The sequence below is a fragment of the Anas acuta genome, chromosome 4, assembly GCF_963932015.1.
Source record: "Anas acuta chromosome 4, bAnaAcu1.1, whole genome shotgun sequence".
Taxonomy (NCBI): Eukaryota; Metazoa; Chordata; class Aves; order Anseriformes; family Anatidae; genus Anas; species Anas acuta.
The window spans coordinates 41633600-41651107 of NC_088982.1; the positions used below are offsets into that span (position 1 = coordinate 41633600).

General features: G+C 43.8%; 1 protein-coding gene across 2 annotated transcripts in view; it reads left to right on the plus strand.

Moving 5' to 3' along the window:
- The window catches only part of SMAD1 (SMAD family member 1), a 46826-nt gene that overhangs the window by 16926 nt on the left and 12392 nt on the right, over nucleotides 1–17508 (plus strand). Inside the window, exons 1-2 of one of the 2 annotated variants that reach the window (XM_068680856.1) lie at nucleotides 3694–3712; nucleotides 4700–5318. In XM_068680856.1, coding sequence (XP_068536957.1) covers nucleotides 4919–5318 — 400 coding nt within the window. In that variant the 5' untranslated portion in view covers nucleotides 3694–3712; nucleotides 4700–4918. Of the gene's footprint in view, nucleotides 1–3693; nucleotides 3713–4699; nucleotides 5319–17508 lie in introns of those variants that run through there. The other variant, XM_068680855.1, reaches the window with a different exon arrangement.

Here is a 17508-nt window from a genome sequence, read left to right on the forward strand (position 1 = left end):
GAACCAGATCTGATCTTTTGCCATAAGAAAGTGCAAAGAAAGAAGTCTTTGATTAAAAACAGAGTAATTCAGCAGAAGACTTCAGACGTCTTGTTTTACAAGTCACATTGCATGAAGAAGGAAATCAAAACTTTTTGCTGCTTTCTCCGAGGATAAGGAGCCAGAGGAAGCTGGTGCACAAATGGTGTAACACATTCTAGCGTTACAGATGTTTGGACTGCGTGCTCTTTAGTAATACGTGGAAATAGCTTTTGCTGGGAGTAAGTGACAGCTCTCTGGCTTCTATGCCAAAACTTGATCTTTTTTCTTCTAGACCTTTTATTAAAAAAAAAAAAAAAAGTTGTACTGAGAAGAAACATGAATTGCTGAAAAGTTGTCTTTTGAAGAAGGTAAATGACTAAATATTTTTTAAGAAGCAAATTAAAATTTGTTTATTTCTTTATGTTGTCAATAGCTAATGGACCCTTAGAGGAGGCATGCTGAATAAAATAAGATAAATAAGATAATAAAACAAATAAAATAAAATAAGATAAAATAAGAATAAACTGAATTTTAAGAATGTAGTCAAAGAATAGACAGTTTTCTCTGTTAACAATTATGTAGATTCTCTTCGCTGTGATTCCTGCCCCTTTTTATGTCTAACTGTTTTGAGCATATAATAAAAATACATAATAGGATCCTTTCTACCTGAATCACTGAGCTTGTAATACAAATAACAAAATTAGTAGGAGAGTTAGAGATGCTTCTTGTTTGCCTGAAACTCCGGCTAGGAGTTGTTTCACCTCCCTGACAGCGAGGATCATCTAATTGTCCTAACCCTCTCTCCACCCACCAAAAACAATCATTTATGCAAAGCAGGACAGTTTCCTATGGGATCTCCTGTGGGAATTTGAGAACAGTCTCGCTAAGTATTTTACTGTCTGCTTCGTGTTGCTGACAGGGTAACCATCTCTGCTTTGAGGGCTGCAGAACTTCACTTTTAGGCATTTTGCCTGAGTACGTTTGTTTAAATCCACGGCTGGTTAAACAGCTGTGTGTATAATGCTCTTTTTTTTTTTTATTTTTACAGCCTCCTCACAAGCTGCATGTGGGTTTGTGTGTCGGTCCAAAGATGACACAAAAGATAGCAGCAGTGAAGGAGGACAAATAAAGCAGTGCTGGTATTGAAAGAAGTTTGTTGCTTCCAGCTCATCCATCAGCAGACAGAACATGTAATAAAAAGCGCGTGGTTTTTGATGTGTAAAGAGTGGCTGATAAGTGGGTAACAACTCGATTTCCTTTAAACTGATTCCAGGAGGAATTGGAGGGTGTCCTGTTGTTTGGACCATGTTTTTATTTCACTGGTAGCTTCTGAGTAAAAGTACCCTTGAAGGGCTGGTGGCCACTCAGCTATTGGAAATGCCAGCTCCTGGTTTCCCAGAAGGGCATGCGTATTTAGGGAAGAAACACTCAGGCTGTGTCATCTGCTGACTCGTGGTTTAATCTGTATTTTGTACTTCCAGCTGATAAGACCACTGTGCAAAAGTAATACAGGAAATGATGCACTGCAGAAACCAAAAGTGGCAGAAAGGGAAACGGAATGTACTGGCAAAAGCTTGGTACTATGGGCACGCTTTTGACTTCTTGGAAATGAGAAACTCCACCTACACGGCCTTTTTTTAGTTTAATACCACTATTGGAATTCAGTGTTAGTGGTACACAGCAGCCTGTGGTTTCTTTCTTTTCTTTCTTTTTCTTTTTTCCTTCCCCCAACCTCTTTGCTTTGTCTTCTGGCTTGATCAGGGCTTGGATGTTCTTCGGCCAGGCCGGGCTTCAGCAGAAGTCCCAGGGCTGGAGGTTAGTGACAGGCAGAAATGGGGCTCGTGTTGTGTTCAAGTGAATCTACAAGTACTGTGCCTAATGTGCTCCCTGTGCTGCCAAGGCATTTTTCCCTACAGTGGTTGCTCCACAGGTGCCAGCTGTTAAGATAACACCTTTGACTGTGATGATGATGAGTGTTTGGGAACGTATTTATGGGAATGGGAGACGTGCGTGTTACAGGATTTGAGCCAAGAATGTCAGAAAGCCCATTCCTATGATCTATGTACTCGTGGCTACATCTGAATGTCTTCCTAGGCTTTGCAGAGCTTGTGTGCTAGCACGTGTTAAACAGGTTGTATTTCCAGGCAGCAGTACAAACATACAGTTTTTAATAGGCAGGACTTGGGAAGGGGAGGAGGGAGAAGTAGCTTGGCCATTTATTTTTCAAGCAGCTTGGTAGAAATAGGTCATGCATAGGTAGAACTGTGTCTGCGTTCATTACCAACGTTGACAGAAGTTTGGATTGAGATTTAGAGTTTGTACTTTCTTTTTCACTAAAACTTCAACTCAGGTCTTTTAAATATTCTTGTTTTAATTCTAACAGATGTGAAGCAGAAAGCTTGACTTGATTGCTCTGTGCTGTACCACTGTGCCTTGTACCGTTTGTGTGTGGAGGTAGTGTTTTTTGTTTGAAAGGGGCAGGAAAAAAGATACTCAGAGCATTCAATGAGATACAGATTATATATGAGCTATTCGTAACTCAGTACTTACAAGCATAGAAGCATACGCACTAGGTTTCTGATAAAAGGTTCTTATACTAGGACAACCTTTTAATAGTGCACTTCAGAAAGCATGTAAGGATTAAATACACCCGGAGTACAGTCAGCGGCAGTAATGGAGTTCCAGTTCAGTCAGCAGTATGGCACGTGCCCAGCTAACAAAATAAATTCTTAACTTTGCCCCAGGCCTGTGCAAATCTTGCATCGCATTGACGTTATTTCAGATAGAAGTCTTAGCGTAAAAGGCATGGCAAGTTACCAGTGCGAAGTGCAGGTAGACGTGGTCTCTGGTAGTTCATAATCATTATTCACATAAATGTAGTTTATGCTTTCAACCTAATAAAACCGAACCTTTGCAATTAGATAATTGTTTCAGTGACAACTTAATTTGAACCAAGTGGATGGTTTTCAGCTTAAAGCACTCCAAGTGTAGTGGCACACTGTGAAACCAATTTGTGACAGTCAGGAGGGTAAGCATGGCCTGGCATTTACAATTTTAGTATCTGCAATCGTTTCTTAGTCTAAATAATTCTGTCCCATGCGGCTGCACTGACACCTTCTATCCTGTGTGTGTATGGGTTATTTTTTTTGGTCTTTCTGATGGTAACAAAAACATTCGTATCCTCTTCCCCTTCCCTCTTCCTCTGCAACCTGTTGGTATCCACTCCAGGATACGTTTCCTGTCTGTCTTCATGCTGTGTTTGAAAACCGATGGTTTAGTGCTCTTTGTCTCTTTTTTTCTCCCCCTTTCTCCCCCTGGCAGAGGCAAGCTTTTTGCTTGCTTCCAGCTTGGGCAGATGTGAAACTTGCTGCTCACAGCAGACCCTGCAGCAGGAGCAGGGGCTTCTGCCTGCCGGTGTGGAGTTCCTCTCCCACCTTCACCCACTGCTTCCTCCCTGTTCCACGGCTCCCAGCTCGGGACCTCTGTGCCATCTGAAGCCCTCTTATCAGTTCTTCCTCCTTCCCACTCCTTCGCATGTCCTTGAGTGCAGCAGGCTGGCGTTGCAGCGGGAGGGGTCAGGATGTAATCAGTGCAGTAAGTCCACGATCACAGTCTGCTTAGGAACCGAGGGCTGTTTGGTGGGAAGGGAAGACGGAGCTTTGCTTTCTTGCGGGAGATCAGTGAGGGCAAGGTTCTTTCTAGTTTTCTTTTTTTTTTTTTTGGTCTGTTAATCAAAGTAACTCAGAGGTGAAGCTGCACTGTGTTTTTTTTTGTCTCAGGTTGTGATATGCATAGCTCTGGTGCAGTGATTTTCGAGCAGTATCGCTTGCGGAGGGCTGGGTGGCAGAGTGCTGTGGGGCGTATTGCTTCCAGCTGCTCTTTGAAAGCAAAATGAAAAGCACTGCTCCTCTTGTATGCCTTCCTTGGGACATTTTGCTGCTTGAGGTTGCCACCGCTGATAGATTGCGGGGAGTGCCCTTCACACTTAGCAGTGAAAGATGAAAGCTGAGGGACTGTTGTAGGCTGGATTTGGTGGGAGCTGTGTTGCTAATACAGAACCCTTGCCCTTCTGGCAGGTCTGTATGGGAATACAGCCATGGCTTTTTGTGTTTTTATCTTTTTTCTATCCTGCTTCTCACAGCACTATCCAAGGCAGTGCTTGGGCACTGAGCAGCAGCATTGTTGGAAGCTGGCAAATGCACTTGTGGTCCCCCTTGCTGCATGGCACAGAAATCACTGAGGCTGTGCAGCAAGTTGGGTGGGGGACCTGAGCAGGTGGGGGAGTTGTCCTGCTGCCTTCTTCATTTCTCCACCCTTGTTCATTCCTTCCACCTCGTCCTAACTCCCCCAACCATTTTTGACTTTGTTTGTGCTGCTTCACTATTTTCCAGGGCAATCCCCTCATATATTCAGGACTACTTTGCAGGGAGGAACGTGAAAGCTTCACCAGCAAGCCCTGCTGCTTACAAGTCTATATCAGGCTGTTCTTTGAATCCAGTTCTCAGTCAACACTGTGTTTTGGTGGTTTTTTTGGGGGGGTTGGTGGGTTGTGGGCTTTTTTTTGTTGTTGTTCAATTGGTTTTGGGTAATTCAGATCTTGTAGGGGGGAATGTTTCTTCCTGTTGTTGGTTAACTTAAAAAGTAAAATCTGTTTTCCTCTCCCTCTGTTCTCCTGCAGGTTCTCAGCCTTTAGCACAATGAGAAGGTCACATCTATCACGGGGGAATGTCAGCATTGCCATCCTGGGACGGGAGGAGTGAAAAGGCAGAAGGACCAGAATTATTTGGGGCAGACTGCTTTTGACTACTGATACAATCTGCTGGGTGGTGGTGGTAGAAGAACAGGACGGTCTTTCCTGCTTGGTCTGCGGTGTCCAGTGTGACCAAGCGGGGTCACCATGAACGTGACAAGCTTATTCTCCTTCACCAGCCCAGCGGTGAAGAGGCTGTTGGGGTGGAAGCAGGGGGATGAAGAAGAAAAATGGGCAGAGAAAGCTGTCGATGCGTTAGTGAAAAAACTGAAGAAGAAAAAAGGTGCTATGGAAGAGCTGGAGAAAGCGTTAAGCTGTCCTGGTCAGCCCAGCAACTGTGTCACAATTCCTCGTTCCTTGGACGGCAGGCTTCAGGTTTCACACCGGAAAGGGCTGCCACATGTAATTTACTGCAGAGTGTGGCGCTGGCCAGACCTGCAGAGCCATCACGAACTGAAACCACTGGAATGCTGCGAGTTTCCCTTCGGTTCAAAACAGAAGGAGGTTTGCATCAATCCCTACCACTACAAGCGGGTAGAGAGTCCTGGTAGGTTCTTCCTTGTTTGTAGCTTCACACCTTATCTAAACAATGCAAAGTATGCCAGTTAATCATGTGACTCATCAGCTTAAATAAGCAAAAGTGGCTGTTTGCACACGTCAGATTCTTCCTCTGCGATTTATCTGGATGTAATCGTTAATTAGCAGTTCTCCCTTTCACAGGATGAGTACTTGACATGTGTAAATGCATTTCATCACTGCATGGAGGCACAGTCTCTGCATACGCCTCAAGCTGCTGGGCATGGTGTCACCTGGTTTTGTTGGTGGCCACCATCCCTCAATTCATTTGTTTTTTTATTGAACTGTATAGATGGAATGCATATGAAACATGGCTATGCAATGATTACTGCAGTTTGTGCATGAAAACTATTCTGATGTGGTTTTACAATTTCCAAATGATTCACTTCTATCACTTCTGTTTCTTCATCCTTCAGAAGATAATACTGTCTTTAAGATCTTGCTTAATTTTGGCCTTTTGAAAAGACTGATTTTAGTCAACAAAGGTACCCTTTCACCTTGAAACGCTGATAGCAAGGGTTATTTTCTGCGTGAAGTTTTACTTTCAGGTGTTCTGAACTGGAGGTTGTTACCCTGTTATCCACTCCCCCACTTCTTATTATTTAAAGAGCAACCCTTTCTCTCTGTCTTCTCTTTAAAGGCCAAGCCCACGCTTAATTTTGCTTATGTGAGTTATTATCGGGGGTGTTTCTGGGACTAAGATGCAATGTGCTTGAATGTATCTGCACTAGGCTCTGGGTACTTGTGAGGTGGTGCAGGGACATCTGCAGAAACACACTGCAGGTGTGAGTGGGCTTCCCTGATTTAGGTTTGGGAAGTCGTATCTGTGGTGGGCATTTTATAAGCCGTGAAGCTGTATCTGCAGAGTGGCATGGATAGCTTGTGATCTGCAGTGGAAATAAGGTTGTCACAGCAGTATTTTTCTGTGAATGGAAATTGCATTTGTCTTGAATCTGCAACATTTAATGCATATCTAGATGCTAAATATTTCCCTTTGGTGTGTTAATATGAATTTGGAAATCATGTGAATGGTACTCATAAAGTAAGTTTTTTGTTTGTTTGTTTGTTTGTTTGCTTTTTAATGCAGCAGGTGCTTAAGCAAAGGAGCCCTTTGCATTGGAAAAAAGAGTTTTAAAAAGTTCTTAACAATTCTGTGTTAGCCAAAAGCAGGACAGTAAAATAAATAATTGCGTCCTTGTGCTGCTAGCTTTCTACATGTCTGCACCAGGTGCTTTTATTGAGTGCTCCAAAATATTGAGAATTAAGATTCCTCAAAGACATCTAGTTCAGTCAGATTGAGCAACAGTTGAGCTCTTGCTGTTACTGTAATTTCAAGTGACATGTTACAACTCATTTTGCTTTAATCTTGGAAACGATTACTGAGTTTGAGAACACTTTCATTTGGATCACTTATACCATATTTAAAATCCGTTTTTGTAAATGCCCTGTCACTTCAATGAGATACACAAGATAAAAATAGCATATAACCTGCAAAAGGTGTCTAACTAAAACACTCATTTTGACTAAGTACTGCTAAGTAGCTTAAGTGGTTGGAAAGCTGGGGTTTGGGTGTTAAGTCATCTAAATTTTGTACTTGGGAGACAGCAAAAAGTTTACTACATGTAAGCCAAATTCTGGATTGCTTTTTAATTGTCTTTCTATAAGATAAAACTTTTCTAGGTGCTTGTAGCTACAGAATTTTTGCTGGGGGGGAAAACAAACATTCAATAACTTAAATGAAGTTGGAGATGGTAGAAATCAAATATTTCCCTTTTGCCTGGTGAATGCCTTTCTTCAGGAAAAAACAGATCTTTCTGATCACCTGCTTAGTTGGCAACTGGGCAGTTTTCTTGCAAGTACCAGTGCTGGAGTCAGTTTGATGGAGCTGACAGAAGTATTCAGCCCTTCAGGAGATCAGTGTGTTGCTCTAACCATTTGAAATGCTCTGGAGGTGGCTGCACATCTGTGTAGATGCTCTGTTAAATAGTGGTTTGGAGGTATGAATTTCTACGGAAGTTGAAGTTGCATCTTAAGAACTTCTCACCGTGTCTAAAAAGCAAGAGTGGAGCTGAACCCTGCTGTGTCTTTGCTGAGGTCTCTGGCTGGGTTTGTAAAGGAGGGTTTTACAGCAGCTAACCACAGCTCTGGCCTTGTTTCGGGGGATATCACACAGGAGTGGGTGGTAAAGTGTGGCCTCTGGAAACAGGCGGTAACTGGACTCTGTCTGGCCTGGAGATGCGTGCTTCGTAAGTTACGACTTCTTTTTTCCTTTCCCTTCCCTGATCTTCGTGTCCTCCAAGCATCCTCTTTTGTCTTCATTTCCTGACAGTCACTCCCAAATTCTGCTAACCGTTTTTTCCCACTTTTGCCTGGACATTAAATTAAAACACCATTACTGCTGCCTAAGTGCTTGCACTTGAAGATTAGTAGGAATTCAGGCATGAGTCACCATTTCCAACAGTCCTCAGACTCGAGCAGATACCACGGTTTGTTTCCAAGGTTATCATTGCAGTCAGGAGGGTTGGAAACGTACTTGACAAAACAAAGTTGGAAGCTTAGATAGCGTCCGATGGGCGGTGTGTGCAGGCTGTGCAAGTTCGTTGTGAAACTCTGGCTCTGCTCAGCAGCGCGGTCGACACCTGATTGCTCCGTGCAGATCCAGCTTCTCGGGAGCTGGTGCATAGGACGTGTACGTGGGGTGGGATCTGTGCAGTCTGTGCACTTCCCTGTTCGTTGTCGTGTGGCTTGTGTCGGTGTTGTGCAAGTTTTGGAGAACGGATTAACGGTAAATCCTCAGACACTTAAAATCATGTAGCACTTCCAGCTGGGCAATTAGTCTTATGGATGCTTCTCAGTATTCATGGTGCCAGAGGGATGCATGGGTTTATGCCTTGATGCCTTGCTCCATCTTTGCTGTTCAGCTTGGAAAATACTGGAGTTGGCATGCTGTAGTCTGAATTCAAGCAAGATTTTCTTTCTGTTAGCCAGGCTAACGGATAAAAGCTGTTTGTGTGCAGTCCAGGGGAGGCTGAGAAGAGGAGAACTGCCTGGAGCTTCAAACATGGAGCTTCCCAGGCATCCCTGACTGCTGGCATCTGCCCTTAAGAGACTTCATGTGATGTGGAGGTGAGGCAGTAACACCCAAGCTGTTGCAGAGGCTCTGCACAGGTGCCGGTACCCGAAAACCAAAATGGACAGAAACATACTTTTTGGCAAAGTCAATTCAGCCAGTTTCGTGCCCTTGGCTTGTCAGGAGGGGGAAAACAGACCTGTTTGAAACAGCAGACCTGTTTCATAGGTCTGCTGGGTGCAGAATTATTTCTGGTGCAGGGCAGTTAATGGCCATCACATTTCTCCCTTGGCAAGGCAAAGCAGAGCTTTTAATTAAGGAGGGCAGGGTCTGAATTTGATGCCTTTTAAAAACTGGCATGGTCAGCTAAACTGGTGTGAGTACTTGGCTGGATCTGCTTTTTCTCCTCAGTTTTAGCTTTTGGTTTAGGGATATCTGGATACCAAGCTCCTGCCTGATTTGGGATTCTTAAGTCTGATTGAGACACGAGAAGTAGCTGGGCATAGAGACCGGGAGAGGAAAAAGCAAATGTGTTGTTCCTCATGCCTGTCTGAAAATGCCACAAATAACATCTCCGGTCTTGCTGGAAGACATGTGAAATGGCCTTCCAAAGGCTCCCCCGAGATACTTCTTTCTCTTCTTCTATTCATTTTATATTTTTGTGGATGTGCAGCCTGTGTTCCTTGCTGCTGTCCTCAGCTATGTCAGTGGGATCAGGTGAAAGATGTGACCTAGAATCTCGACAAACATCTTTGTTTTAAGCCTAGATCCAGTTTCCTGTAATAGCAAAACAGGGATGGGATGGGGGCAGGGAGGATGAAGAGGGGCTTAAATTGACACTGCTATTTAAAGAAAGCAATAAATCACACCTCTAACACAGCATTACGGGAAGAGGCTCAGTTCTTCTGCCTTAGCTAAAGGGAAGGAAGGAAGATGGAGAAGCTGAATATTTCATTTTCTCATAGTCTTGGTGGGTACCAGCTGTGGGGTCCATCTGATGCAGAATAGTGTTAGTTGGCCTCTGCTAGGTGTCCTTGCTCATTATCCTTCTAGGATAAAGAAGCTTGGAGTTTATATGTTACAAAGAAGGCAAAAGAACAGCTAATTTGGCTTTTTTGCTTCATGTGCAGAAACAGTTGATGGTGCAGCGTGCTTATCTACAGGGTACGTACATGCATCCAACTAAATGCTGTCCTCTGAGAGTGAATGGCACGTGTCCAGAATTTACTGGTGTCTTTACAGAGATCGGGCTCAGAAGAAACCTCCTTTTCATTGATCTGAGCAAGCTTAAACCTGGCTTGGGAAATGCAGTTGTTACTTTTTGCTATTAATTTCTGGAGGTGTTAACTGATGCTCCTCTGTGCATCGCTGTGTGACGCCAGGGAGCAGCAAAGCTGATCTGTCCAGAACCAGTAACCTGGTTGCATTCATCCACCAATTAGTGCATCCACTTGGAGATAGAAAATAACTGAGAGCTGGTTCAACTTTTTATAGTTACCAACAAAGTGTGGATTAAAAAAAAATAAAAAAAGGTTGATTTTCCTCTGTTCAGCTTCTCTTCTCCTTTGGAGAGCACACTGCGTGCTGCTGTACATCAGGGAGGCTTTTATGGAGCTGATGGTGCCCGTCTTCCACCCAAATTGCACGATGAGCAGTAGCTGCTTGTTTGTGACATGAATACGCTGTCAGAATGGCTGAGCTGTTAATTTTGCCTAAGGATCATAATGTTCCTTTCCATTATAAACATGAATTTAAAGTGGATGTCTGCTTCAACAAGCTTGTCTTCGGTGGCAAGAAACATTTTACCTGAACGCATAGGTGCTTTTTGCCACAAGAACAGACCAAGTCCCCAGGCTCTGAGAAGAGCAGTAGGTGTGTCGTGCTGGTTTTGCTCCCAGCACGGACTCCTTGCCTATGACTTTAGCTTGATTGTTTTCATGCTTGCCTTTGATCTTCTCTGTTTGCTCCGAGTGAGGCTCCATCAGGCTGCACATCTACTCGCATGCACCAGAGAGGAACTCGAAATGGTGGAAGCCCTGGATCAGGCAGGTTTAGATTCAAGCCTCGTCCAACTGGCAGGGGCCGTAATTCTGACAGGGCCACGGGGGGAACCAGAGGGAAAACTGGGGGTGAGCGGTGATTCCCTGTGGGACCGCCGGCCCACAGCTTGCCTGGGCTTTCAGGGGCCTGAGGTTTGCGTGGTCCCAGCACCTGGGAGGACCGGAGGGGGCAGGAGAGCCTCCGGCTCGCATCCGGCCAGATGGAGAGGCTTTGATGGCCTGGCCTCCAGGGAGCAGGCAGACCAGCTGCATGCGGTGCTCCCCCGCCGTCCGGCCTTCTGGAGGACGGTGCTGGATGGGGAGAGACTGGGGGGACACTGGGAACACGGAGCGGGGAAGCTGCTGCTTCCCTGGGGGGGGAGTGTAAGGGGGAGGAAGCTGGGGAAGGAGAATATATGCGAAATAGGAGGAGGAGAGAAAGAGAGGAGAGAGGGAAAGAAAACGGAGGAAAAAGAAATTAGAGCAGCAGAGGCCAACAGCTGATCTGAACCAGGGAAAGAGGAGATGGTACACAGAACCAATCTACAAAAACCTGCTCCTTTATCCCTGTAGCAGGGTTTCTGCACCTCTGCAGGCTTGGGGGTGCGTGAGCATTGCTGGGAAGCTTTGCCTTATTGCTGTGTAACCCTGCTGTTGGGCGTAACTTTAAAAATAGCGTGCTACAACAGGTGGGTGCAATTATAGGATGGTTCCCCAAAATAGCAAACAACTGTCAGTTTGCTTGGCAAGTAGTGGGAAACTTTCCTTGCTTCACTTTTGCAGAATTCCCTGCTAAAATTCCCCCCCCCCCCAGAGCTGAAATAGGGAGACAAAAAGGAGAGGATGGTCTAAACTGCAGGGGTTTTTGTCCAATCTCACCATGTGTCAGAAAACAGCCATGACAAAGGGATGGGATTTGTCAAGAACAATGTGTTTGTTTCCTTTTATTTTTAATTAACCAGATTCAGATGTTTCTTCTGACTTAGAAGACCAGACTTCCAAGTTTTAACCTATCCAGTAGGATGGTGACTGTGGTTTTCATACAGGTAATTTGAACTCTGCTCTGTGTAAATGTCCAGCTTAATACACGCTATCACACTGTAACTTCCTCCTGTATCAGGACTGCTTCTCCCTCCAAATCAGCTTACAAGAACTCCCTCACTAATGTGCATACAATTAGTACTAAATTCTGAAATTGGCCTTGACAAATGTCAGTTTAATCAAAATGTTAGCTTATCAGAGCATCCGCAAGTAAAATCTAATGTTAGCTGAATATTGTAATGCAGGAAATGTACTAATATTACTTGCCAAATGCATTTAGACCAGATGTCTGATGTAAAAGTAAAGTCAATAAAGCGACAACTGCGTTTTTTTTTTTCTCCCCCTTCTGTTTTTAAATACAGTCTTCAGTTGCAACTATGTAAAAGGACAAGTCAAGCTGTGAGGTCTACAGAAACTGCAAAACAAAGCAAAGAGTTGAGAAAACAAGGCAGCTCTCAGCTCTCTCCCGGAATAGAAGGTCTGGAATGTCTGTCTGTCTGTCACCCAGCGCAGACTGCTGGACAGCTAGGACTGAGCCTTTTCACTTGCAGCTACTGGAACTTAGGTTTGGAGCAAAAGTCCAAAAGGCTGGCACTTTGGTTTAGAGAAAACAGTACAGCAAAGGTGTGCTACCACAGCCTTGCTTCAGCCAGGTGCTATTGGAACAACATAAAGTAGGGAGATTCTTGGAGAATTGCGTTTGCCACAAGAGCATTAATTATTTTTAACCAAGAGTAAACTCGAACCTAAGCGTAGACATGTCAGTGTCTTTGTATGTGAGAACTTGTCCTCTGGTCAGAGAACATTCAATTTTGCCAGGTCTTGTTTCAGGCAACACGAGAAAACCTAATGACATTCAAACTTTTCTTTCTACTTGGTGTTTTATTGTTTACAAGCAAGATCTTGGCAAGACACTTCAGGCAGCGGGCCTCAATGACTCGTTAATGCTAGAGACAGCAAGCAGAGCTGAGCACGCTCAGCTGGGTATGCGCTGGTACCTGCTCTGTTCCCACCGTGGGACTGGGCTGCTCACCAGGATGCCACAGCCGATTTCAGCAGCTGTGGCGTCAAAAGCAGGAAATTAAGCTAGAAGTCTTCAGAAGGGTTGAAATTTGTTAGTTTAACACTATGTTTTGGGGTTTTGTTGTGTTTTTTTTTTTTTCCCCTTGTTTTCCTGCCGCTTCCTTTCCTGCTTTGTCTTTTCAGGGTACGAGCCTCAAGTTCCTCCCCCAGCCCCACGTTTTCATGCCCATTTCCAGACAGCACCAACTGCTGTGTGAGGATTTCCCTCCTTCCCAACCTGCAGTTTTATTTTTCCCGTAAAACATGAGTGGCTTTGCATAAATCCATATGAAAATAGAGCTATTTGATGCTTGGAAATTAAAGTGCACCATCTAATGATAGTGCCCCGAGGCCTTCATAAGGGTTGGAGGCCATGTTTTGGTATAAGCCTGCACAAACGCTTGTACATAACATACATCCACCAAGTCATCGTGATTTTTAAGAGCAGAATGGTTGAACATGTAGCAGCAGTTGCTCATCCTTTTGTTTCGTAAAGGTCACAGAAAGAGTGGAATTTACTTTGGAAAGAAAGGGTGATCAAAGCTTCCCTTCTTTTATATGGCTCCTTGGTTTATGCCAGTATTTGGTCTTTGAATTTCCAGATGTGGAAAGAGATACCCCCTACCTAAATCTTCATGTAACACGCAAAGGGCAAAAAACAAACCTTGAGGGAAACTAGCTGTCACCTGGGATTGTGTAAAATAATATACCCCATACAAATTGAAAACAAGTTACTTCAAAAGTACAGCAGGCCCTTTGGTGAGTAGGGTTTTTTTTATAGAAAGGCTTTAAAAAAGAAGTTGTAATCAAAAATTGGCAACTTCCTATGTTTGCTGAAATCATTATCTCTGGAGTGTGAAAATAGAACAGAAAGGAAAACCAAAATCTCGAGGAAGGCACACCTGTTAGTTTTCTGAGGAACAGGATGACATGCTGGAGATACAAAGAGTAGAGATCAGTAGCTGTCTTCAAAGGCCACCATTAAATTTTCATAAAGGCATTTCTTTCTTGGTGTGGTTAGTTGAAACATTTATCTGAAAAGCCACGTCGTCTTTGGTCTATCTTGTATGTTTTTGGCATTCTTGGCTCTTAGATGAAATGGCCCTGTGGGTGAAATTGCCCTGTAGCTGTAATTTCTTTAATACAGCTCCACTTGTTTGGTGCAGGCATATTCTGATGATGATTTGCATGTTTAAAAACAAGCTACCCAATTCCCAGGCTGTCGTACTGGGTTGACAGATACAGGCTCTCGTCTTTGCTACGGTTCTGCAAACATACCCAGCTTGACTGCCAGGTGGTTTACCTTCTTCAGCCATTAGTAGTAGGGTTACTACTGGTAGTCATGTATTAATGCTGGCCTCCAGGTCCACATCTTCAGCAAAATTTAGGCACAGTTTAGCCCCTTAAGCCTTTTAATTTGGTGTTTGAGAAAGTCCAAAAATCAAGCTGTCTGATGACTTAAGGCCATAGTCCATTAAAGGGTTCGTTACAGTAGCTTTTTAACACAGCAGTGTATTTAGTAATGTGTTTCCTTTAAAGAAGTGCATCCTGAGTAGTGATCATTTAAAAAAAAAACAATCTTTCATTTCTCTGTATCTGTTTTCCCTTCCACTAAAGACTGCAAAAAAGGGGGAAATTCTGTCTGCAAACTGTCACAGCAGCATCCTGCAGAGATCCCCACAACAAAGATGTGCAGCACTTCATTGTTTTATAGCAACAGGTGTGCTGGCTTAGCCCAGAGTAACTCGCTCATGCTTTTTCCCCTTCAATTATACCTTTTCCTGGAGTTGGCAGCTGCAGCAGAGATCGGCCTCCTCCCCTGCTGTACGGAGCCCTGGTAATTTGTTATTCCATATGGTTGAGGGCTGCAACCTGACCAGAAGCCTTACACAGGGCGAGGGGAGCATTAATGGTATGCATCCCCCTTTACACTTTGAGCTCCTGGCATCCGTCCATACTTGTGAAGGGTCCAGTCCCTGATCACATCTTCGTTTACGGGTGAGTGACGTTCAGATTAACTCCTCAGTGACTCCAGCGGGAGCAGCGAGGCTGCCAAAAAGCCCTTAAGCTGCAGAGAGATCAGGTTATGGCAGTGAGCGATTGTCTCGGCCTTGGACTAATTGGAGTGGTCTCTGTCCTATCTGGCATGGCCTTTGGGGCTTTTTCTCCTCATTTAAGGTTGTAAGCATGGAAGTGTGAAATAGGGGCAGTGCCCAAGTACGTTCTGTAGTGATGTTTTGGAGTCTATTTAGGTGGTGTCAGTACCACTTGTTTTCTTCCTCCCTTCTCCATGTGTATGTTGAAGAAGTTGACATTTAATTATTTTAGGTTGGAGAACTAGTTGGAGGAAAAGTGTAGGGGAGATGGGTTCTTGTCTCAAGTCTTTCTAAACTTCACCAGTGGTTCTGCCCAATAGGCAAAAACATGCATATATCTTCCTTGGGGAAAATCAGACACTGCCTTATTTTAATTACAGAAAACATACAGAAAATATCCTGTTCTCCAGCTATTTTAGAATGCTATAAATCGCGTGGCTTCCTGTGATGTCATGTGTGTCATTGTTTAATGTGAGGTTGGGGATGGGAAAGGTAGGTGATGTACTTTCTGCACAAATTAACTTTAGAAAAGTTAATGGTTTGACCTTCATCCGCAGGAAAGGAAGAGATAGGAAAGCTGTGTTTTTTTAAATGGTCAGAAACGTAAGGAAGAATCATAAAGACAGGAAAGGGAAAATAGTTTTTAACACATGATCTCATTGTTAGTTTTTTCACTTCACTAGTAATTTATGAGTCCAGCAGACGTTGGCCATAACAATTAATGTGTTGCTTGACCTCACTACAAAAGAACTGTTAGGCTTAACAGAACACGTTTAATTCGAAGAGATCCTAAAATTCAGAAAGACTGGGTTTGACATTAGCTGTGTTGTGAGCTGGGGGATTCGTGATGTCCACCTGAATGCTTTTTTTTGGTGGCTTTTACCAGCGACCTCTGAGAACAGTTGTGTTAGAGGCAAGAGGCAGCTTGCCTGGCCAAGGGAGATGCAGCTCCTCCTGGGGTGTTTTGCAGTTGGGAGCTTCCAAAGTATGGTAGATGGATGTGCTTTGTTTCAGAAAATGCTGTAATTAGGAATTTTCCATATTCCTTGTAAGATGGAGTTGGTTAAAAATTTCATATCTAAACAAATCTCCGTAGGAATGACATCTGTCTCAAGTACTTGAGATCCACTGAAGCTCAGTGAAGCTGCTCTAAGAAAGTGAAACATCAGATCAAGTCTTTAAAACTTGCTTTTGACACTAACAAACGGCCTTGATTTCAGTCATGAGGTGTGACTTTTTTTCCTCAGAGTGTCTATTCAGGGAAGGTTTCTGGGATCAAGCCTTTCCTACATTAATGCCAGTAGCAGGCAAAAATCTGGTGCATTAATTTCTGTCTCCGTTATGCATAAGCAAAACAAAACAGTAAGGAAAATCTTTTTCTTCAGTTAATGTTTGGCTTACTTTCAGAATAGAGAGCAAGTTGTGTGGCATGGCATCCTTTCGTATACAGTTTAAATTTGGGCCTAGTCCTTAGGCCTGGTCTATGGGTGGAACAATGCTGTGGTGCTCTCACACCCCTGGACACTAAAGGGAAGAAAGAGCCTGAATGCTTCTGTATAAGCCAAGTGCTGGAGGTGTCCTGATGCATTGGAAGAACCCCTTTAGCAAGATGACTTTTTAACATTTTGTTCTTGTTTTGCAATGAGTTTATAATTCATCTTTGGGTGAAGCAGCTGTCTCTGAACACCTTTCTTAATAGCAGTGATACAGTTTTGGCTGCGGAGGCTTTTCCTTTTCCTTCTGTTTGTCTCCAGTGTGGCCACCGGGTTTTGGGGACAGGACAGGAGGCTCAGGGAGATGGCTTTAATGCTTTGTGGGTTTTGGCACCTTCCCTTGAAGGCACACATGGGATTTCCTCTGGTCTTGTTGGGCTGTGGAGTTGGGAAGTAGAGGTGGTGAAGGGAAGGGGCAGCTGTAGAGGACAATAACTTCTTATTCTGCTTCTGTGTGCATGGATCTCCCTCTCCCTGCATTTCTTTCTCCTCCACTTTCCTTCATCACCTCAGAATCTCAGTCTCTAACAAGACTAGTGCTTAATCTTTTGGGTACCTTGCACTTTGCTGTGAGGCATTCAAAGGTAGAGGCCGAGGCACTAGAAAAAGATCTGATTATTTTTTTTTTTATCTTGGTGTAGCTGGTATCGTGTTCATGTGCCCAGTTAAAGAGATCTTTGTTTTCCTCTGGTGAGGAGGCCTTGAGAGTGTGGGGAGACCAGTGGTTTCTGATGTGTGTTTCTCTGATCCCATAGTAGCATATAGTTGGACCTCAATTGCAGCTCAGTTTTATTATTATTATTTTGAACTAGATAATTTTTATTCAAATTGCACTTGTAAACTGACTTGAAGGGTTAACAATCATTTTAGTACTAACTGGTAAGAGCATAGCCTAGGTTAAAAATAAAATTACAGCTGTTGGGACAAGGCTCAGTTCAAGGCCTATATAATATTAGTATTGTCTTCAGAAAAAAAATACCTGTTGTCATTAGCAAGGCTTTGGGTTACAGGCCATTACATGATTAGCAGGCTCACAAGTGCAGCAGAATGAAGTGCCTGTCAGCGTTGCACTGGGACTGCTTCTCAGCATTTCTTTGTGCGAATAAAACCGAAATGTGGAATTGCAGCTTGGCCTTGGCTCTTCTCCCCTGGCCCTCCGAAAACAAGCTGCGGGCTGGTGAGCAGGGCAGCTAGCATGATCGCTACAAACTCAAGCTATGCAGTAACCGGATATAAGGAAGAGAGTTCTTGCTTAGACATGTGTTCCTAGATTTGACTACCTTGTTTTTAAAGCAGCTGTAAATTTGCCCTAGGGGGTGAAGAATGTTTTTTTCCAGGTATAGCCTAGTCCTTCAGAACT